Genomic DNA, 23,906 nt, shown 5'->3' with positions numbered 1-23,906 from the left:
TCGTCGGCACTGAAGCATCTGCGGCTCGCGCTGTGCCAGCTGTCCTCGAGCACTCGGCTCGTGCTGCTGGGCAACAGAGAAAGGCTCGTGCAGAGGAGGGTCTGGGAACCAGGTGAAAAAGGGTAAGAGGCCAAAATATAGGAGACTAAATGAAGGGGCGGTGCCCCCCCCCCCTTTTTTCTCTATAAGGTAGAGGGGGTTGATAAGAATTAAAAAAAATATGTAATTATTACCCGTTATTAAGCCGAATAATGCATTATTATATCTAGTGTAACGTCGGTGTAAGCGCAGGCTTTTGACGCTGACACATTTTTTTTGCTTGATCTCTCAAACGTCAGCTAAATATCACAGGCTTGTTGTGTTTTATATAATCTATCATTTAAGCGTTTTCATTCACCCGAAGATGCATTTACGTCAATTCAGTGGAGACGTGTTTTTGCTGAATGACATGTGAATGAAAGTGGGTGCAAAAATGCAGAATCTGTCGATTTTGTTTGCAGACTAGCATCGTGTGCTTTTCGGTGATTAAATGTGTGTGTGGTGTGTGTACGTGTGTGTGTACGTTGTCTGCGTTTGTGTGTGCGTGTATTTGGCGTGCCATCAGTGCTATAAAGGCTGTGTAATGTGTGTGTGTGTGTGTGTGTGTGTGTGTGCGTGTGTGTGTGTGCGTGTGTTTGTTGGGCGTTATGTAAGTCAGCTATTTGTTTGTCGGTTTTTCTGTTTCTCCAAATATATCGATTCACGGTGATGATGAAGATGATGATGATGAAGATGATCTGAAGTCGTCCCTCATCGATTTGATTGGTGGGTGTGTGCAGGTATGTGTGTGTGCATGTGTGTGTGTGTGCGCGCTTGGGAACATAATGTGAACAGGTGATCTGAGCCGTGTTCCTCTTGTTGAGAGGTTTGCACTCTGCATGCAGACCTGTCCTGGTTTTGCAGACCAGGCGGTTTTTGAGGTCTGGTTTAAGGATCCTCGAGTGTGCTTTGAGGGGCTCCGGGGGTCCTCGGTGCAGCATAATGAACTGAATATATTAGAAAGCATTCTAATCAGATGATGTAATGGTTTCCCTCCAAATGGTTTATTCCATCAAGGATGCATCCATTCTGATTTTATCAGTGGTGCAATGTAACACAAAGCTTATTTACAAACGGTCTCTTTCCTGTTAATAATCAGATTATAATCCATGAAAATGATCTGTGGTTTGAAAATATACTGAATTATTAGTCGATAAATGTTCTACTTAAGGAGATACTGATTCCAATTTTTAAGCTGCAAGAAGTTGAAGAAAAAAATGACAAATTCAATCAATCAATCTTTCCTGAAGGTTCAAATCATGACAAATGTTATGTGGAAACACTTTACAAAAGAGACGTGACTCATTGTGAGATTACAGCGACCTGGCATTAATCCATCATGAGCAACATTTAGCAAAGTTACACTAACGTCCTTTTTAGAAGTGTTCTCCTGATGCACAGCCGTCTGCAGCAGACGAGAAGGATGCAGGAAGAAGGATAGTGACAAAACCATGAATACCATTTATAGTGTCAAAGTCTGTCACAATAAAAGTATGTCAGGTACATTTGAGAGGATGTTATGTCTTCTTATGGATTCAGCAAAGAAACATTGTCAGCACAGGAACAGATCTCGTTGTTTAACATGAATCGTTTCCTCCTCAGAGGCTGAGTCAGAAGATTGACGATGAGTTCCGAGATGGGAAATGTTGTCATCTAAATACATTTGATTCAGTTATTTGGTAAACTAGACGGCGTGAAAGGTTCAGCTTTAGATGAGTAAGCGTGTTGTGCTCCTGGATCTTTGTTTTCCTCACTCTTCAAACACACGCGTGTTCAGCTTCCTGTCTGTGTGTGCCGTCTATATTTGAATCGTAGGGACGTATAGTCGTATCTGATGCTGTCACATCATTTATTACTCCTCAACATTAATACCAAAGTGGGTTTTTTAATTGTCTTACATGGACAGTTTATTGATCGAACACATTTTGTATAATTTCTATAAATAGAAATGTTTTCACCATCACCCTGAGTGACAGATTTAGAGATGTGCCCAACCATTCGTATAAAAAACATATTAGAAGAACTCAAATAAATCCCCTCAAAGCTTAAACCCTTTAAGTTGTTTTTATTTCTTAAAGGACTTTGAGTCAAACGAGCGGTCGGTTAATTTTCTGACAGTCGGCCGATCGATCGATCATTTAAGTTTCAGCTGTACGTAGGGATTCATTTCAGTCACAATAAAAAGGTTGTGTATTTTTTTTTTAAATAACAGCATTAAAAGATGATGGAGCTAAAATAGTGAGCGATCTGATATCAGCAGGAGACATCCTGAGGTGTCTGTCAGATCACGAGGTGTGAAGCTCAACGATCAGACTGAACAAACTCTCCTCCAACGAAGGAGCCGCTTCACCGACTCCTCCGGTTGGCAGACGAGAGTGAAGGGTAAGTCGAGACGAAGATGAATTAATTAAAAGATGTTCACAAAGATATAAAATGACGGGGTGAGCGGCGTGCGTGGAGAGCGAGTGAGAGACGGCGCTGATCCTCTGAGTGATGACCTCGTTGGTTATGGGACCACTGTTGTTATTGTCTGTTTATCTGTGGATGATTCACTAATGGCTTATTCATGCATGAGACTCCAGAAGCTCCCACAACTCTTAAAACCTCATCCTGTGTGAGCGCTTGAGTGTGTTTAAGTGTGTGTGTGTGTGTGTGTTATCTATTTTTATCTCCAATTGTTCATAGAGTGATCTGATGCACGCTTTTTAAATAGCTCTACTGTTCACACGCACACACACACACACAACTGCTAACACATATTCAAGGTGAGGCACACACACACATATTGAGTCTGGCACACTTGTGCACGCTGCACGCCGTCCCTCCCCTCAGATCAAGCAGGAGTCAGCAGCTGTCCACTCCCTTCTTCTCACTTTCAGCACACATCAACACACACACATACATACATTTGTCTGCCACACATGAAGCTCACACTCGCCCACAAACAGACATCTGAGGACGTCAGCAGCCGCTGTGTGTGACATTTAAAACACTTTCTAAACATGCAGGACGATGCTTTCACCTCAAGGCTTCTTTTTGTGTTTTTGATTTTTAGACATGCTAATGATTCATTTCACTTTTCTGACTGTTTGCTTTTTTAGCTTTGTTAACATAGATGTGTTTTAGGTAGAATGGGAATGACCATTTAAAGAATATTTAATTGCTTGAAGTAAGAAAGACTTATTAAAATAGAGCTGAAAAGATGAGTTTTCCTTGAAGCCTCTTAGCTGGCTGATAAACAGTCCGAGTCTTGACGTGATCAACGTGTTTGCCTTCATGGAGACCGGACCGTGGATAGAGTAAGAAAATGGGGCGAGACATTTGAGTGAAGAATTACATGTGGAGCCAGAGGTCGGATGTGAACCCAGCACCACAGCCTCTGTACATGTGCACACTCACTAACCACTAAGCCACCTGCACCAATGTGAGGTTTTTATTTCACATGTTTGTTTCAATACTGGTGGTTATTTATGGCCTCACGTGTTTGAAATGTGTTTATAATGAAAAAGAATCTCAGCTGCATGAAGTGTTATGTAGAGTCTCATATTGTCTTCCTGTTTAAACTATCATGATCATCTCATTCAGCTTCATCCCCCTCTTTAAGTTACCTCGCCTCTTTACAATGGAAAATAAAGATTGAGGATAAAATCAATCAGTAAATAAACATATAATGGTTCATTATAAGATATAGCACACATTCCTGTGTTGAACCTGAATAGCTTACATTCAGCTGGCAAGCTTAAAAGTCACACTGAAGACAAAGCATCCGAATGTTTTCTCTTCACTCCCCTTCACTTCAGTCATTGTTCAGTGTTCATTACTGGAGAACACGTTTGGTACGAGGGCCTTTAAGAGTGCACAGTGATATGAAGGTTACACGTAGAGATCAGAGGAGGTTACCCGAACATCATTAAGAAATCTGAGCTGTCTTATTCACACTCGAAGATCCTTGTTTCTAAAACACTGTTCATTATTTCGTGTGTTACCTTGAAGACAAACATGTATGTTGGTGGAGTGACTTTGGGATGATGACACTGAATGTGGCTGCACGCTGCTCCTCCTTCATTATTCATTAACAGCCCCATTAAATACTGTCTGGAGGGAGAGACGCCTCTCTGTGTGCTGCTGTCACTACTGTTTGTGTTGGAGCTGATGGTGTGGATCTATAATGTGTGTGTGTGTGTGTGTGTGTGTGTGTGTGTGTGTGTGTATGTGTGTGTGTGTGTGTGTGCAGAAGCAGCTGGTCACAGGGTGAGTGAGAAATGCTGCCTAGAGTGTCGCTGTTGGTCCATGTGTCTTTCTCTCCTCGTGTCTGTCTGTCTGTTGCAGTCGCTATGACACAGCAGAAAATGAACACACACACACACACACACACACACACACACACACACACACACACACAAAGGGAAGTCTAGACTAGAAGGAGATATTTTCTGCTTGGTGGTCCTGGGAGTTGTGCTTTTTAGATGCTGTTATTAAGCACATGAAAAGCATAAAGTCACGGAGTGTTTACACATGAAGACTTGTCGTTTGATTTGGACTTCTGATTAGACCTCTGATATCTGAACAGTATCTCCAAAACACTATGACCACATTTATAAATCATAAACGTCATTATTTGAATGATTGTAAGTACTGAAAGTCCCAATCTTAAAAAAATAAAATAAAATGTAGACCCTCTGTCATGTTTTAAACCAAAAGCTGCAGCATCTAAACTAGCACTGTGCAAATAACCAGTTATTGGATGACTTGGACTTTTTGTTTCCATATCGAAGAAGACTGAGAGGGTTATGATTCGATTCAGAATCTGAGTTCATACTTCAGGATCTCCTCCCGTCATCTGTGAGACTGGCTGAATGTTTTTCTGCTCCATTCTGCTGAGTTAACAAGCTAACCTTAGCACTTAGCAGGGAGTGAACAAAACAATGACAAAATGATTTTTGGAAGGAATGAATAATTTAAATATCAGAAAAGAAGAATTAATGTTTATACGTGAATCGATTTTTTTTCTCCTCGTCTAATATCAAAACAAGTTAGAAACCTGGTTTCCTGGCATTATGTAGTCGCTTCATGTTACCTCAGTACATGTTCTATCAACAAACGCATGACATCACATCACCTTATATGGTGTTGTATCTCGGTGCATCCTGTCTCGTCTTGTCACCTCGTCCTGCCTCTCGATGCCCTACATCCTTTATCTCACCTTCAGTCGCCTCAGGTGACATCGCACCTCACGCCAGCTCCCATCACTTCAAGTCGGCCCACATCGTCAGTAAAAAGCAGGATCTGTAAATAAATCAGGAAGTGAAATGATGTGAGTATTAAAAGTGTCACTGTCTCGAGAGTGAATGAAATGAGTTTAATTTCCTCTGGCTTATAGTCCACACAATGCTCCTACTGTTCATTACAGAGGTCTGTTTAGTCAGCATATCGGCTCCTACACACTCAGCCAGTTGTGTGGGGTTTGCAAGGAGGTGACAACAGCATCCTTTAAATGTGACAAATGTAGGTCATACATTTCAACTAGACATCATCTTATCCGTCTTATTCCTCCATTCCTCTTGTCCCTTTTCTGAACTCTCTCTCCGAGTAGAGACGCTGCTTCTTCGTATCGAAAGGAGCCAGTTGAGGTTTTTCTTTAAATGGGAGGAGACCCCGGGGCAGACCCAGAGTTTTCTGGAGGGATTATGTATCCCGTCTCAGAGTCCCTCAGGAGGATCTGGAAAACGCTGAGGGAAGTCCGGGTCGACTTACTTCACCTGCTGCCAAGGTGACGCGACCTCGGACAAGCGGCAGAAAATGGATGGACCTGAAACAAAAGAACAAACAGTGGCTGCATCGCGTCAAGTAGATCTGTAACCGGTTAATGAAATCCTGATTTCATGTGCAGTGTGTGAGACACATCAGACATATCAGATCTCAGTCTTCTGATGAAATCCTCCATAGTTAGTCGTATGCTGTTAGTTTCTATATGTGGCAGTGTGCTTCATGTATAATAATCCCCTACATTTAAAAGAGTCCCACATGACTCATCAGCTTGTAAACAAAGAGGCCTGCCTCTGTCTGATATGATGCTGCGTTTCAAACAGCTTTATAAAAGTGAACCAGATGTTTTCACATTTATTGTGTTTGATATTTCAACAAATATTCCTTCTCTTTAGTTCAAGCCATTCATCTAAAGTACATTTATGAAACCACATGGACAGGTAAAAACCAAACAAATTACATTTTAATGCCGCAACAACAAAAAACACACTGAGAATGACTGTCTTCACATCTGTAGGATTTTGAATCAAATGTAGGCGATGTGGGGCGCTGATGGCCTGGAGGTAATGACGCACGCTTCATGTACGGAGCCAGTAGCTGCTGCATGTCTTCCCCCCCTCTCTACTCCCAACACTTCCTCATCTGTCCGATCCAATGAAGACAAAAAGGACCAAAAAAAGATGTTTAAAAAAGGATTTAGAGATGTGCAGGATTAAAGCAACCGAGGGTTTAAATGGTGGACAGTGACATAATGTAGTGCAGGTTAATCTGCACGTACATATGCTGTGCTTGTGGGACATATTAGGCAACACATTAGACACACAAACATTTTAAAATCAAAAGAAAGCACTAAAGGTTTATTGTGAATTCTACAACACATCTTTTTGAATGTGACGCTGGGTGTTTGAACACCAACGGTCCTGATGGAGGCGCTGTAACTTAAGGTCAGAAGGTCAGACAAGTTTAACTTCTACTTCAAAAAAAAAGACAGGAAATGTTTCTTTACCGCTCTGTCTCTTGCTTTTTATATTTTATATTGTCTCATCATTAGCCGGGATGTCTTACCATACTGTGCCATGCAATCGTGTGTGTGTGTGTGTGTGTGTGTGTGCAGGATTTCTACTGAAGCACTCCAGCTCCCATCTCCTGGGAAACTAGTCTTTTATTCTGGCTGCCAGGCCTTCGGGGCCTTGCTTTCCATACTGCGACCCCCTTCCCCCCCCCCCTCCTCCCCCCTCATGTTTACTACACTCACTTTATCCTTCGTCTCTTCACAATCAATCCCCCTCATGTCTTCTCTCTTTTTTCATCCATCAATCTCCTCTGGGATGGACTGCAGTCCGACCCTCTGCCAAAGGATTTCTGGTCACTGCGTAAGTAAAAGGGTTCATTCATAGTATGAGTAAAGCTGAATAGTATGCACATTTTCTAAACACTTAAACTTATTAGATGTGCATAAAAGAATAACAATAATTAAAAGCATTGTGGAAGGTTTGGTACGTTTTTATGAGCTACAAAGTAAGTTAACCAACATGACCCTGAAACCTCGTGTGGATTTTCCCCTCAGCCATTCTCAACCTCTTTGGACCCATTAAAGCCTCTTCTGATTGGTTGGTGCGTACCAGGTCTTTCCTCTCCTCATTATTCTGTCGCTCCCTTCCTCTCTCCTCTCCTTCCTCCCTCCATTCTCCTCCATCTCTTTGACTTGATTCTGTGTGACTGGGACGCCATTGTGTCCCTCAATCAAACACATTGCATACAGCCATCCATGCAGAATCCACACATGCACACAGAGGGCTGTTTGTAGAGCGCGCTCCCACTTAGTTGATCCCATTAGGCTTGCTCAAGTTCTCTTTGTCAATAATTGCATGGCAAAGTATCATGTGTATTAATTCATCATATGCAATATTTGGAGTAGTGATTTTACTTACTCTTGTTTCGAGATAAGATTTTTTTTAAAAACACCACGATGACATCATCCAGTGTTACAGCAGCAAAGCATACTTTACTCATAAAACGTGTTTCATTAAAATCACACAAATCCAGTCGATGTCAGTCAGACGTTCATCCAGACTTTATTTGGGGTTTGAGTTTGGAGGTGAAGCCGTGTCGTCTACATGCAGTGTGTATTGTTTTAGTCCTCTCAGCTCAATGCTGCAAACCGGTTCTAAATATCCAAACATGTAAGAGAACATGTGCAGACCTTGTTCAAATAGAACACGAATGAAACCCTGGGACAGAAGTCTCCGAACATCGTCAAAGTGTGGCGTGAACCAGCTGAAGTATTAGTCTGTTGGGAGGGAGGGGGAGGGGACGAGAAGCGCCACCAGGCATTCAATGTGAAATGTGCTGATTGTGCAGCGTGCACTACAAATGCATGAAATTAGGTTAATGAGATCCGTGTTTTTAGAACAGGAATCCTTAAACAGATCTTCCTTCATATGTTTGTAGAAACTAGAGCTACAACCTGCATTATTTAACAGGCCAGTCGCGTTGTTGAGTCAATGTTTTGAACCATGAAATAAGAAAGAAGAACCTTTTCTATGAAGATAACTTGAGTCAGGATCAGTATTTCAAAAAGCCAAATATGTAGTTATCTTATGATGTAAAAGCAGGAACAAGAGAAGGTGTTTGTCAAATCTGCTTGAAAAAGTCAGCTGAGTGATTGTTTTGATTTTTTAAATAGTTACATTTTCCTGACTGTTGTTTCCACTACAGCTTGTCAGAGCTGAACGCTGAAAAAACAGAAGTTAGAAAATATTCACATCTTTCACTTCACACACTAACACGCTTCACTTTTATTTCATGAAGGTGGGAACCTGCCACCTAATGATAAACATGTCCCTCCGCATCCTAAACGGTAGCATTATTAACACAAACATATATCCATTATTACAAAGCCGTCTGCATATTTGTCACCTTTCATTCTGCAGCAATGTAAGCAGAAACAGTCAGTAAACATCACTCTGGCAAGGACGTTGCTGGTTTTTTGGGGGTTTTTTTCTGATTAAAATGTTGTCGTGTGTTCTGGACGGTCCTAAAACTTTTATCTAATAACTTGGTTTTTCTGAAGGTTGTCAGGTGATGTCAACTTGAAGCCTTTTTAAGGGATGGAAAATGATCAAGCTCGTGCTGCAGCTCTCCACTGTGTTCAACGATGAGTGATGCTTTCATTAGCTCCATCTCCAGACACTCTGCTGTATGACATAAAACATGTTTCTAATGTGAGCTGAATGGTTACTGAGCAGACACACACATTAAGGAGACTTCAGACCTCCCGGCTGTTCCTGCAGAAATCCGAGAATCCGTCACATTTTTTCTGATACTGTAATAGATTTTTAAATAATAGATCATCTGCTCGACTCTTAATATTTCATAGACTGAGCTGACACACTTAAAGCTTGCACAAAAGTATTCAGTCTCTCAGGACGAGAAGACAGTCAGCCAGTGTAACTCAGCAGCAAAGACAGACTGAGCACTCTGCTGTAATTATATATGATTGTCCCCTTGTATCCTAGTCATTCAGACGCACAACTCTTCAATCTGCGTCGTGGTTTTCTGACAACTCATTTCCATATAATGGTTGCAGGGAGGCTGCTAAACGCATTCCTGACATAGTTGCACACTACATACAAACGTCGGTGCTTCGTCTTTTAAGACACTCCAGCGACACTCGTTTCCTTCATAGGGAACACTCTGGTCGTCATCAAACAGCTTTTCCTGTGTGTCGTCCCCCTTACGCGACACTTTGATCCACAGCCTTCATTTTGGACCTTAAAAGTCTTTTTCTGTTGCTCTTGTAGGACAATGGCCAACACGGGGGCGATGCGCATCCTCATCAAGGGAGGAAAGGTGGTCAACGATGACTTCACCCAGGAGGCAGATGTCTACATCGAGAACGGCATCATTCAGCAGGTAACATCCCTTCACACTGAAGAACACAAAGCTCCAACCTTTACTTCGTGTTCCTGTCACACACGCTCACGTTGACACACTGTTTCCCCAGCTGTTCGCCCGACTCATGTCACAATCACACTGCATGAAGAGACTGAAACTCTGAGTGAACTCAGCGATGATTGTGAATGCTATAATTAGCCCGGTGGTTGTTGTCATGGTGATTCGCAGCGGTTTACATGAAGAGGTTGAGCTAGACTCAGAGACCTGGAACGCTGAGCTGCTCACTGCCTGAAACGATCACGCTAACACAAATCACACAACCATATTCAGCAGAGAGGACGCTGATGGATGATCTGTTCATCAGCATTTAATGGCTCCTTAGAATTGATGACACAGAATATTTAAGGATGATTGACAAATATGGAGGACCTTCTACGTGGTCAGCTGGCCGTCCTGTCATTTGTCCTTGTATAAAATATCAAACATGTCTGATGTGTGATATCAATGATTTCAGATCCAGGAGGCTCCGACTGGATCAGGAGCAGTAAAATGATCGTATGAACACCACACACTTGAGGATTATTGGGAATAATGATCAGTTGCATCAAGCGGGGAATCGGTCTACACGCTCGTAATTGCTGAGGAGGGAAAATTGGCCCCAGAATCTGAATTAAAATCTTCCAGTGTGTAGCCAGCTTTAGTCCCAGAGCTCTTGATTTTGACTCTCTTCAATATGTCATTGGACTTTGATTGCATTTCATAGGAACAAAACATTGAAAAAGTCGTGTGTTTGTGTTCTTGCTTGCAGGTTGGAAAGGAGCTGATGATCCCAGGTGGAGCTAAGGTGATTGACGCCTCGGGAAAGCTGGTGTTGCCGGGCGGAATAGACACATGCGTGCATCTGCAGCAGACATTCATGAACGCCAGCATTCAGGATGACTTCTACAGTGGGACCAAGGTACACACACACACACACACACGCACTAACAAGCTCACACAGGACCCTGCTATGACGAGGCTCGTCAGCATGCCTGTGATTAAACACATTGAGCATCCAGACACAGCTGTCATACACAGACATACTTTCTCTCTTCCTCACTCTCTGTCTCGTCGACATTCAAATGTTCGCTCTCAGCTTCATACATCCATCAAGACTAACGACCACACGCGTGTTCTCATCCCGCTCCTATAGGAAGCAAACACAAACAGCTGTCACGAGTTTCTGTTTTCCCACACACCTGTCCAGACATCGTTTGTACCGGGGATTCATTGGCTCATTTCTATCGAATGCTCTGCATGTTTTCCACTGATTCCCCTGAGACGTGGAGCAGAGAGGATGATTTAACAACGAGGTGACTTCAGAATTCAAAGGACAGTTAAGAGGGAGTGTGATTGTCGCCTTGCAGCGCGACGTATTGGAGAACGTTGTGGGCTGTACGTTGATGTTGTCTGACGTATTTTTTATCACTTTAAGTCGAAGGTGTCAACAGAGAGTAGGAGGGCGTGTCAGTGTCTGTACATCATTTATCCTGAGAGCAAAGATCAAACCAACCCAGTCTGTGTTTCGGAGCTCTGTGTGAAAAAAGTCATGTTAGGGCAAAAGGACCGTTGCTCCTTCTTATTGGATAGTTCAGTCCAACAATTCTTTGAGTTTAGAAAGAATAATTTAGAAAAAAAAAAAATAACATTGGGAACATAAAGCAGGACTGAACTGTGCCTGGACTACAATGTCGTCATTATCCTCTCATGTTGAGATTTATAAAGACAAAGTGGGGCAATTTATTTCTAAGTGTTAAACTCCAGGAATATTTTCAATGTGCTGATGAAGCAAATGTGTGTGTGTGTGTGTGTGTGTGTGTGTGTGTGTGTGTGTGTGTTTATTATGCAGGTGTGTATCTAAAAAAATAACATGACCAGAATGTTTCATCTGCTAACACATGAACCACACGAGCACTTTGCCAGCGTCTCTGTTGACACATTTTAGAGGAGGGGAGAGAAGAGGGGAAGGGATTTTGGTTTCTTCAGACACTTTTACTCAACCAGAGAGGTCAGACTCTTCAACTCAATCCAAACACGTTTATAAGCAGCATGTACATCTAAAAATAATGTGGAATACTCAAAGTACAATTTTATTTTGAAATGAGTGTGTGCTGTGCTTCACGTTGGGTGTCCCTCTGCTCAGTACCAAAAGAAGATATTTATTGTTAGGACCTTTTTCTCGTAGATTTATCTACTTCCAGATGGCTCCAGTGGTTCCTTTAATAAATGGCCTCTACTGCGAGGACTTTAAAAACACTGGATCTGAGTTCAATCAGGTCTGAGGATGATTAACACAGCAGCCAAGGAGGAGTGAGAGGAATTTGGACGGGTGGGAGGTTGAATCTTCTGCATGCCAGCTTTACCCCAGCAACCCCCCCAGTCGTCAACCCCTACCCACTGACCCTGCTGCCATGGCAACCAACCCCCGCTCTTATTGTGGAAATCCGGGGGCATATGTGTGGGAGGAGGAGGAGGATGTTTCCTCGGCAACGGCTTATGTGAAATACCGACGATCCCCAAAACTATTTTCCTCCCCATCCTCTTCTCTTTTCTCCTCACTGTGTCCTCTGCATCACCTACCTCCCCTCCCCACTACACACTCTACGTAGGCACTTCATATATATTTATCCAGGAGAAATTTGAATGCAAACAGGGTCTGTTTGTACATGCATTCTTGTGCCTGGTGTTGTTTTTGGGTTGGGCTGTGTTATGTGGTTGTAACATTAACATGAACAGAGCTCAAAAGCTGCCAAGAGTTTTCCTCAGAAAAAAAACATTTGCATTTATATATAAAATTTAAAGACATGTAATATCTGCAGCATCCTGAGAGAGACAGGGTCATGCGAGGACTTGTATAAACATCTAAAGTCATTGACTCGTCGACCAAACAAAGAGTTCTTTAAACCCGTCTTTTACTTTGTGTTTCCACTATGGGCTGTGAGGACTTTCAAGTGACTCACCTCGCTTAACAGTGATGTGAGTATTTACAGTGTGAGGACGGTGTGTGAGTAAAATCCACTGCTCATATCAGCCTCTCCCACGTCTTCTCATCAGATTCTACTTCTTTACATTTCATTTAGAAATATCTTAAAACCTCAATAAAATGAATGAATCCTTTCACCTGCAACACCAACGACTGTAAACCAAACACAGCAGACTTAACTTACACTTTCTGCACTGATCCATTTAAAATGTGTCAAAGTACACTGATAGATTCAAATAGGCAGCTGAAATATGCTCAAAGCAGCTCAGTATCTCTCCTCAGTAAGGAGTGCAGGGGTCCTTTTGATGTCTCTGCAGGACTAAGAGGGAGGAGGAGGAGGAGGAGGGGATGAAAGCAGCGGAGGTGTAGAACAGTAAGGTGGAGTATGAGAGGAGCTGAAAGAGGCTGATCACAGCTCTGCAGTGGTAATCTCTCTGACACTGATAGCCTCTCGTAGAGTCCAGCAGCAGAGCCTCTCTGCTCCTCTCACATCAGTCAAGTCTCACTCACACACACTGTCCTCCTCTCCCCTCTTTACTCCCCCTCTCTGACAGACAGACGGGGGTCTTACTTGATCTTATTTCTGCTTCATTTTAATAGTTATGTGATTATCTACTATAGCAGCATATTTCATATTGGAGGGGACTAAAAGAATCTCCTAATTATTTAGTTTTCTGTCATTATCGTTTGATATTGATATCATGGCATGCTGCTCCTCTGCTGCACACACCGACACACACACTCCGGACATAAACACATTTTCTCTCTTTGTCTGCCTGTTTGACTTTCACGTCAGGGGATTATCGTCACAGTAGGGGTTAGGAGTCTTTAACAGAGTGGGGGGTTCATGTTATAAAGCACTCTGCGAGGTTTATATGTCACCATGTACGGCAGCTATTCTGTCAGTGATCAGTGCAAAGAGGGGGTGCACTACTACGTTGGGCTTATAGAGAGATTTGTAAGATTAAAACCATGAGCGTGAGGCGACGATGAAACCACAATGATGGTTCTTTCAGTGTGATGACAAATGAATATCTTGTGTCATCACTAATCGTCTTTGTTGTTGCAGAAATTCAGCATGTGGCTTCTAGTCTACCTGTAGAGATGTATTTCATTTGAATATGACGGAGCAGGAAGAAGAGGTTTTCTAAACGTGTGTGGTTTGAAAGACGTTTTGTTTCCCACTTGGCTCCCAGCAGTCCTGCTGATTCCGACTTCCTCCCAGTTTTGGTGGCAAATATCACTCTGCTTAGCAACACCAGTTTCAAACAGTTTCATCAGAACAAAACAGACCTATTATGCTTCACCGACGAGAACTGTCCGTCGCTATTGGTTCGGTTCTTCATCGGCGTCTCACGCAGCTTTGTGATGTAGAAGAGTCTAAAATTGGATGTTTGTTTGCTGATGGTCCAGATGCAGACACTAAAAGGAGGAAAGACTTTGAAAGACGCTCTGCTGCTGCCGTCTCCAGCCGTCACTGATGAAAATCCAGGCGGTTGCTGGATGTGTTTGTTTCTCTTTCTCTGTTTCTGCACTGGCAGTAAATTTCAATTAAGGCCATGCAAACAGACAATCCCCGGCTGTGTCCATGTCTTCACACGCTGACAGTGATCAATGACACTGGACGCACAGAATACAAATATATAAATATGTATGTAAAAGCATCCGATGCTGACGCTGCAGATGATTCAGACTGGTTACTATGGTAATATAAGAGGTGATTGCTGGTTGGCTGGTGCAGCCGTCGCTTAAAACCAGATGACCCCACCCCTGTCTGCAACACGCCGACAGTCTGCAGGAACGACGCAGGCTGTTTTTATTATAGTCACTGACTGTTAGTGCTGTTTCATCGGGAACACCTGTTTTTGTGGTTTCTGTGACTCCACTGGACTGGAAATGATTTTTGTTCTGCTTCATGTTTTATTTCTCTCCGTTCATTTCCTTTTTCATGAATGATTATTGCCTTGTTTTCCCAATATCCCTGCTGGAGGATATTGAACAGGTGACGTGGCTGGAGAGAAGAGGAGGAGGACGGGGCTGGATACATGTGACAGGCATGGCTGAGCAGTATCTGTTGTCATGACGACACAAAAAGTGTTTTTCCCTGCAGTCGAGACACTCCCTTTACCCCGTCAGTCTTCTCCTCTTCCTCCAGCCATCCACCTCTCGTCCTTCTACCTGCTCTTTGTTTTCACTGCTCATGTCCTCACCCGTGTTTATTTTTTGTGTTAGATCAATTTAATGTTAAACAAGCCAGAAAATCTGACTACATCCTCAGAGAAGAGGTGTTTTATTGAGCAGACGACCTGCGGGACAAACTTTTCTTTTTGTAGCTTGTTGACTTCCACAAAGTGAACAGACAAAGATTACCTTTTCGGCCCCTCGAGCAAATCTTACACCGTCTCAGGAAAAGATCAGTGACGTTTCAAGAGGAGTGAAGTGCTGAAAACGAATGCCATTTTAAGAATGGCAATAGACTAAATTGTTATTTTAAGTATCAGCCCTGATTTCTCTTTCCTACTCTTCACTCTCAAACAAATATAACTTTATACTTTTAAAGGATATTAAGCAGTCAGATCAGGTCTGCATCTATATCTTCTCCATGTGGTTAGAAGACACATGTACACCTATAGCAACAAAACCAATAATGCAAATAAACCATTTGGAGAAGAGCAATAAAAAATAAAAAGCTTCTCCTCTTATCCTGATCTGTCTCCCTCGTAACTTGTAACTGTCTACCTCAAATGTTTTACATGTTCGCACTGTTAGCAGGCCTTGTATTAGAAACTACAGGAGTCACATAACATGTTTCAGAAAAAACAAAAACTGAAGGAAAAGATGCTGCAAAGCCTTTTAAAGTAAAGATTTACAAGTGTTTCATTTAAATGTTACGATAAACAGAATATGAACAAAGAACAATTCCCACACAGTCATTTGTTAAAAATAGTTACCAAAAACAAGAAAACGTACAAACAAAGTGAAACTGAAATAAAGACTTCAGGGTTATTAAATTAATCTTGCTCAAAAGGCTTAACTCTGCACTTCCAAACACACAAGTGACAGCATCCACTGCGGGTCAGCAGAATGAGAGAGCAGCAGCACCGTCTCTGAGGTGTTCATCTGCCGGCAGTTTCAGGAGGTGAGCAGCGAGCTCCCGTGTTAAATGTGTGTGTCAGTGTGAAGCGGGAGGGTGTGGCAGACCTGCGACACAGACACGGTGAGACACAGACAAACAAGAACACAGTCCATTTAGGACGAAACAACGAACGCTGTAAGAAGAGGATGAGACAGTTGATAAGAAAAGACTGTTACTTATTGTCACAGAGACAAGCTGTGTCTGTGCGCTTCACAGTGAAATCATTGTTCTTGGTTTTAATACATCTCTCTTATCTCCTTCCTTCCTTCCTTCCTCCCTGACTCACTTCTCCTCACCAAGGCGGCTCTGATGGGTGGTACCACCATGGTGATGGGTCTCGTCCTGCCTGAGCAGCACTGCTCCCTGCTGGACGCCTACGAGAGCTGCAGAGCTCTGGCTGACGCCAAGGCGTGCTGCGACTATGCTCTGCATGTCGGGGTGACCTGGTGGGGTCCCAAGGTAAGTCGAAGAAGGGTCAATGGGTGCAAATTGCCAGAACCAGTGAACAGCACGGGATAAAACCTCCAATCACAGTGTTCATAAACAGATGTCTTTGCTCCACAAGCTTTGAGCTTAATGAACGAATCATAAAGCAGACAAACCATTTTACTTATATGAGTGAATTGTGTATTGACCTAGATTCAGCCGAACATGAAGTAGGTTAACACACATGCTCAGTGAGTCAACACGGCTCATTCAGCCTCGGGCTTTAATATCTCTTATTTATCATCTGCTGACTTTGTGCATGTGCCACATTCCTGTATACATGCTAGTCTGTATATATAGATATCACCGTTATTTTACACTTTCAATGCCAGGATGCAATGGTTACAAAGATAATGACATTGATCTGGCAGCAATTCTTCAATAATGGATGTATAAGAAGAGGATTTCAAATGAGCCAAAATGCTCTTTTTATTCTGAATGAACAGCGGATGTTTTCAAATCTCTCTTTTTGTCACAAACTTAAAGACGCCCGCCTTACAAAGAGTATTTTACATTGCAAATCCACACAACTGTCTATGCTGTTGAGATTTTATACCTGATGTTACTTTTGTACTGTCACTGCAGCTGTGGAGATTTATGGAGCACACTTTGATATTTCAGGGAGAAAAAACAAGTTTTACAAGAAAGAAAGAATAATCTAGAAATAAAGACAAGCAGAAGGATACATAAGGTCAGCCTCAAACGATAACAGCCTTTTAACTTGAGGATGACGCTGCATGTACTGTACTTTATATGCATCATGATTTCATTAAGTCTGTGGAATACATTAACCTTATATATTTGAACGGCCTCTTACTCCAGTTTATTGAGAATATTGACGAGATTTTAAGTAAGTGAAAGACATTTCTCAGTGTGGTGAAAGTCTCTGTGGGTCTGTGCTATTCACCAATGTGAGCAGAGGGATATTACTCTGGCTGCTCTCCAAGCTCATTTCACGCCCCATATAGCTAAAACAACGACATGCACGCAGTCACACACACACACACACCAGACATATATACACACACACACACACACCGCCCAGTTTTCCTTTCCCTCTGTGCCAACACTCACAGTGCTTTATCCTCTTCCCTGTCGGCCCTCGCCAACATAAACCTCCAAAGTGTTTCACTGCTTGTACTGCTAGTCACAACAACTTCAGACCTTTGACCTCTCACTTCTGTCCTGCCATCAGGTGCGTAGCGAGATGGAGACCCTGGTGAGGGAGCACGGAGTGAACTCCTTCCAGATGTACATGGCCTATAAAGACATGATGATGCTGAGGGACTCGGAGCTCTACCAGACTCTGCAGACCTGTAAGGACATCGGGGCCATCGCACGCGTCCACGCTGAGAACGGAGAGCTGGTGGCAGAGGTGCATACCCCACAACACACTGACCACACACACATTCACAATGAAATAAAACATGTGAGACTTTATAAACAGCGAGGGGTTTAGGGAAACACATTCTCGCTTTAAGTGTATCTGTGTGTGTGTGTGTGTGTGTGTGTGTGTGTGTGTGTGTGTGTGTTGCTAGAGTGCCAAAGAAGCTCTGGATTTGGGTATCAGCGGACCAGAGGGTATCGAAGTCAGTCGACCTGAGGAGGTAATATCATTGGTTAAGAAATCACTTTTTACTTCTTCTTTTTTTAAGAACAGAAAACATTTCAGAACGTCCTCCTTTATTAAAATGTGTATTGAAGGATTTAAGGTCACGTTTTTGTTCCTCTGGCATACACATATTTTGTTGTTTCTTAGTGTAGAGGTGAATGTAATGACTTTACTAAAGATAAAAGATCCATTAGGTTATTCTTTGAATTTATCGTGCGCTCCTGTCTTTGTCTACAGCTCGAGTCTGAGGCTACTCACAGAGCCGTCACCATCGCCAACAGGGTAAACCAATCAGATTTTAATCTCCTGTCTGCTTGCTGTAGCCTGAGTGTCATTGCTCAATGAAAAAATGCTCTTGTGATTGCAGGCTCGCTGTCCAATCTACCTGGTGAATGTGTCCAGTATGGCTGCTGGAGACATGATTTCTGCTGCTAAGATGCAAGGTGAGAACATTCCTGACATGATGCTTTTGACAGTGGAGGTGATCTGAAGTAAATAAAGACTTTGCTAACAAATGATTTGACCTCGTCTGGCTGCAGGTAAGGTGGTCCATGCAGAGACCACGGTAGCTCACTCGGTGCTGAATGGGATGCATTACTACCACCAGGACTGGGCTCATGCTGCTGCACATGTCCTCGTCCCTCCTCTCCGTCTCGACCCAAACACACCTGGGTACCTCATGGGCCTGCTGGGAAAGTAAGTGAACAGTACATGCATAGATTGCTTTGTATTTGTAAACGGGACTGATATCAGAGATATGTCACTGTAAAATGGAAATGTGTTTTCTGTTTCAGTGACACTCTGAGTGTTGTGGCCTCAGAGCACCGTCCATTCAGCATCAAGCAGAGAGCTTTGGGCAAAGAGGACTTCACGAAAATCCCTCACGGAGTTCCTGGAGTCCAGGACAGGATGAGTGTCATTTGGGAGAGAGGAGTGGTACGTATTCTCAAACAAATACTAATACATACAAACCTGCCGATAAGTTTGGATCATTTATTCTACAGGGCAGGGCATTTCAAAAACCAGCGTGATTATGAAAGTTGCATCCTCTCCGAGCTCCGTCTGCAGCCCTCCCCTCTGTGCTCCCTATAAAAGCCACGTCCCTCACTTACATGCACTCGCGCCATTGGTCCAGAAGTGGATTTCAGCTCATTCTTTGAGTGTGGGCTCGTGCATGCTAAGGGTAAAGAACAAGCAAGGAGACAGGGAGGCCTGATTGGTTCACAAAACTCGAACCGAGTGCAGACATTGGTCAAAGTTTTTACAGGCTTACAACTGCGACAGCTCTTTCAAAGCACATGAATTATTACTTACTGTCAGGACTTTAAGACAATTTAAACCAACATCTTAAAAAGTGTGTCTGGAGGAAATGACCAACCCTTCCTTTAAGTGACATTCACATTGTCTCTGTTTGTTGTACAACAGATAAATGATGTGAATTTCAGCTTGTCAGAGGCATACGACTGTGCAGTTTATCTGATTTGAGGGTCTCTTTTGAGGGTGGTGGGGGGGTAGTAGTAGTATTGTTCTTATCATGTTGTCAATAAACTTATATCTGCAGGTTACAGGAAAAATGGACGAGAATCGTTTTGTGGCAGTGACGAGCTCCAACGCTGCAAAGATCTACAACCTCTACCCGCGCAAGGGCCGTATTATCTCTGGAGCCGACGCTGACGTGGTGGTCTGGGACCCAGACGCGACAAGGTTTGCAGTTGTATTTTCTACATGAGGACATGATTACACTTGAGCCGTTATGGTCTGTCCAGAAGAAACACTCGGGTAATAAATATGTGTTCTGTCTGTGCAGGACGATCTCTGTGAGCACTCAGGCGCAAGGCGGAGACTTTAACCTGTACGAGGGGCAGCGCTGCCACGGCGTTCCCCTGGTGACCATCAGCCGAGGCCGTCTGGTGTGTGAGAACGGGGTGTTCATGTGTGCTGAGGGCTCTGGAAAGTTCTACCCACAGCGCACCTTCCCTGACTACCTCTACAAGAAAATGGTGCAGAGAGAAAAGGTTTGTTTGGGTTCTCTTGTTTTTTATTTCTTATTCTGTGAAGTGACAGCAGACGTGCTGCAGACACACCCATCATATTGATTCTTACTGCACTGCTGCTCTGCATAAACCTCGTCCATCAAGCCTCTGCAGGGACCTGCTCAGTTTTAGATACTCTACATAGATTGTATTGCTCACTGAGGCTGCTAACTATAGAATTATTGCTCAGTAGTTTACAGATTTCTGCAGTATGTGCTTTGTGTGTATCCCCTGATGACAGATTTGTCGCAGCCCTTAATTTTTAATGAGTCTCTCTTTGTTCATGATAGTGACGTTACAATTTTAAACTTCACTCTTCAGTTTTTATTTGCTTGTCACTTTGAGTCAGGCTTTGTGGAAAAGATCCTATTTGATGCAATAGTGTTTAAATTGGGGATGGGAATTACAGGCGTACTCATGATATGATACAATATGATACCTCAGACATGATGCAATAAAATAGAAACAATATGACACAGCTCGACAGCGTGTCTCACGTTCCCCTCATTTATGTCATAAGCACCAGTGTGAAGACTTTTAAAGTCGTGACGCAGTGACTCACACTGACAGGGACATCTGTTTTTAAAATTATTATTATTATTAATAATACTGATTAGCAACAGCGATTTCATGCTTGTACCATATGAGAAGAAGAAGAAGAAGAAGTTTTGTCGTATTAATGTTTTGTCCCACCGCTGTTTCTGTGTATACTGAGTGCCAGTATCAGAGGGGTATGTGCTGCACTTGCACTTTAGACACAGATGGAATGATTGTGTTATTTCTTCTATTTCAGTTTTTCTGCTTTATATTATCTGTGGTATTCTTATTGCCATTGTTTTACTGTACTTTTAGAACTGATTTGATCCCTTAGGTTTATTGATGTCTCTATGTCACACTGCTTGGGGCTGGGAGAACAGCATTTCCTCTTCCTATTTATGCAGATACGTGAGAAAAGTGACAAGTAAATGGAATATTGAATCTTGAATTTAGTGAGTCAGAATATGCTGGTCTGCTTCTTTTAAGAAACACAGATCTTTTCGACTCTAATGGACACAACCTTTGAACCGTAGCCCACTTTTAAGGATCAGAAACTTATCTTTATGGTAGAATAAATGTATCATCATCTCTTTTTGCAATTCTTGATGAGATTATTATAAGAAGGGCTTTAATGATCATATCTATTTCTTAATACCCCCTTCAGCCAAGAGCGCTTCTAAGCCAAACAGGGATCCAAGTTCAGTTGAACCTTCAGCGACTCTTGCATTAAAAAAAAGTGAAAAATCTTGATTCTTTTATTCTGTCTGCGTGTTCTGGGTCTTTATTTCTCATCTTTTACCCTTTTCTCTCTGTTCCAGACTCAGGGTTATAAAGGGGTTGCTAGGGATCCATACTCCGGTGATGTGGCCATGGTGGCAAACTCCATGAAGAAGGAGCTCGGTTTGGGCCCCATGGATGGAGAGACACCCACCAAAGGGAGCGCTGCACCCCGAGCACACCAGGGGGTCAGGGACCTTCATGAGTCCTCCTTTAGCCTCTCCGGTGAGCTGAAAATATTCAGAATTAGCTATGGTGCACACTAAAACTTTCATTTCTGTATGTTCGAAGCTTGATCCAAATGTAACTGGACTGGTTGAAGATCTTGAAGACGTTTCAACTTTCCTCTGAAAGGCTGGTGGAATGGCGCTAGCTCTAGTTTAGAGCTGAGGAAGCCTTTCGGAGGAGAGGAGGAGAAACCTCTTCAGGATCTTTAACCAGTCCAGCTGCCCGGGTGACTGTGAACCTTCACAGATGTCATTGCTGTCGTTTTCTTGATTTTTATATGGTGAAACTGAATAAAAGAAACGTTTGTTTTCCTGTCAGGCTCCCAGGTTGACGACCACATCCCGAAGAGGTCCTCTGCTCGGATCCTGGCTCCTCCTGGGGGTCGCTCCAGTGGTATCTGGTAAACACCAGTGCTGGAGCTTCAACCGTCCGACTCTCCTTGTTTTGTGAAACTCAGAGCAACCAGGAAAACTGCACTGATTTTCAATCACAGGTTTAAAGTTAAGAACGGAAAATACATTTGGGGACGTGTCGGTGATTGGTGAAGACCTAACTGATGATCAGTGATCTACCAAAGGATTCTAATTTGTGTCGTAATTGGAGTGACTGGCCTGATTAATTACAAGAGAGTCAAGGGCTACATTTGAATTTTAAAACTTTTTACCAAATTCAAGCTGATCATACTAACATTGACAAAGTCTGCTCATTATCACCCTGCTCGTACCAACAAAACAAACTGTGAAAGAATAAAACCAGTACAGTTTTTGATGGTTTATCTGAAGTGATGTCGACTGAATTATTTAAAACAAAAAAAAAAGTAGAACTGGATTCAGTGAAATCTAATAAACCCCTGTCACACACACACACAACCATACAGTTAACTTTAGACACCATAGCTTTAGACTCATATGAAGATGTGTGTGGATTCTGTTTGTGATTGAACGCCCACTGTGCTCGGCTTCCTGCCGTGCCGCGGGTTCCTCTAACAGTGTTTTTATTTCCAATGGATGAACTGTGCTGTGTGGTGGTGAAATCCAACTGCTTTTAACACCGTGTGATCTTACAGCTACTCTCTCGAAATAGAGTCAGACTTTTCCATCCTTATATTTTCACAGCCTCTGACTGAAAAACAACACTCACATATCCCAGAAACTTCAGACCTTTCAAAGTGCTCGAGGACTGAAGAGAAGTCGGTTCAGTTTCTTAAATGAAAGACGGAGAGATCAGAACTGAAAAATGCTTAAAGAAGTGTTTCTACATCATGACGTCAACAAGAATCTACAAAACCTGATTCTCTGAGAAGAGAAATTAGCTTTTGCACAGTCAAAACTCAAATTGTTATGATGCATATTTGATAGACGAAACCACAGAGAGCCTTAAAAGTAACACAAATACGATCGTTTGTAGTTGCGATTCTGACGCATCTCATGGATGTAAACTTCTTGTTTGTAGGAAAATGAAATGGGATTATTGTTTGAGCAGTCTCCACAGAGCAGGAAGATTGAGCTGCACAGTCTGAAGTAACCCACTGACCTTCTCACCTCTTAATGATGTCTCATTCCTGCCTAGCAGTATTATATTTATACCCAATCATGTCTTCACTGTCTGTGTGCTACATATTTAGGATGTTTGTTTTGTTTTTTTAGTTAAATAAAAGTTAATGTGCCAATGTGATTCACCTGTGCCACACCCACACCTACACCCATGCATGAAGAGCACCACGGGGAGACAGAGGAGGGAAAAGACACCAGTTCACAAAAAATGGTGCTGTTTTTTTTTTTTTTTTTTTTTTACAATAACCTACAACGACATTATTTTATAGTTGTATGGTTTTGTTGTTTTGAAAGCACTGTGGCTGCTCAGAGCTGTGTGTTTGTAGATTCTTGTTGTGTTGGAAAGTGAACCTGTTGAATCTGTAAAGTGGCTGCTTGTTTCTTACCACGAGAATAATGGCAAAAAAAATAAAACTAGAAAAAAAATGTAATACTGTCATTTTTTCTTTGTGTCAAGATTTGCTGTTTTATGTTGTGTTATGAAAGAAACCCTAAAAGAACTGCAATACATTAATCAGGCTACATGCAATTACACAAAAGAAATGTGCCAATTGCAGACGAAAAAGAGCTTTGTGTTAATGGAAAATACAACAAACTCAAGCATGTTACCCCGGTTGTCCTGAGGAAACGTCTTATGTTAAATGCAACAACTGATTTGCACCACATCAACCACAATTTCAGGTTCCCTCTGCTTAAGTTATTTATTTTTTTCAGTTATAAAAGTACATTTCCAGAATTAAACATTATTACCAATTTATAATCAATGTAAATAAACACTTGA

At 42.4% G+C, this 23,906-nt stretch overlaps 1 protein-coding gene across 1 annotated transcript; it reads left to right on the top strand.

The window, feature by feature from the left end:
• dpysl5b (dihydropyrimidinase like 5b) lies at positions 1–23,372 on the top strand. The gene is made up of 14 exons (XM_079361843.1): positions 1–122; positions 9,648–9,759; positions 10,550–10,699; positions 16,200–16,358; positions 17,581–17,760; positions 17,924–17,992; positions 18,235–18,279; positions 18,365–18,440; positions 18,537–18,693; positions 18,792–18,933; positions 19,559–19,701; positions 19,805–20,012; positions 21,386–21,569; positions 21,891–23,372. Exons 2-14 carry the CDS (start codon positions 9,652–9,654, stop codon positions 21,974–21,976), a joined length of 1,707 nt encoding a protein of 568 aa, XP_079217969.1. The 5' UTR covers positions 1–122; positions 9,648–9,651; the 3' UTR covers positions 21,977–23,372.
• The last annotated feature ends 534 nt before the right edge of the window (positions 23,373–23,906 follow it).

Source organism: Symphodus melops, assembly GCF_947650265.1.
Source record: "Symphodus melops genome assembly, chromosome: 1".
Taxonomy (NCBI): Eukaryota; Metazoa; Chordata; class Actinopteri; order Labriformes; family Labridae; genus Symphodus; species Symphodus melops.
Note: the sequence above shows the minus strand (reverse complement) of the source record. Positions and strands in the feature narration are given on the sequence as shown.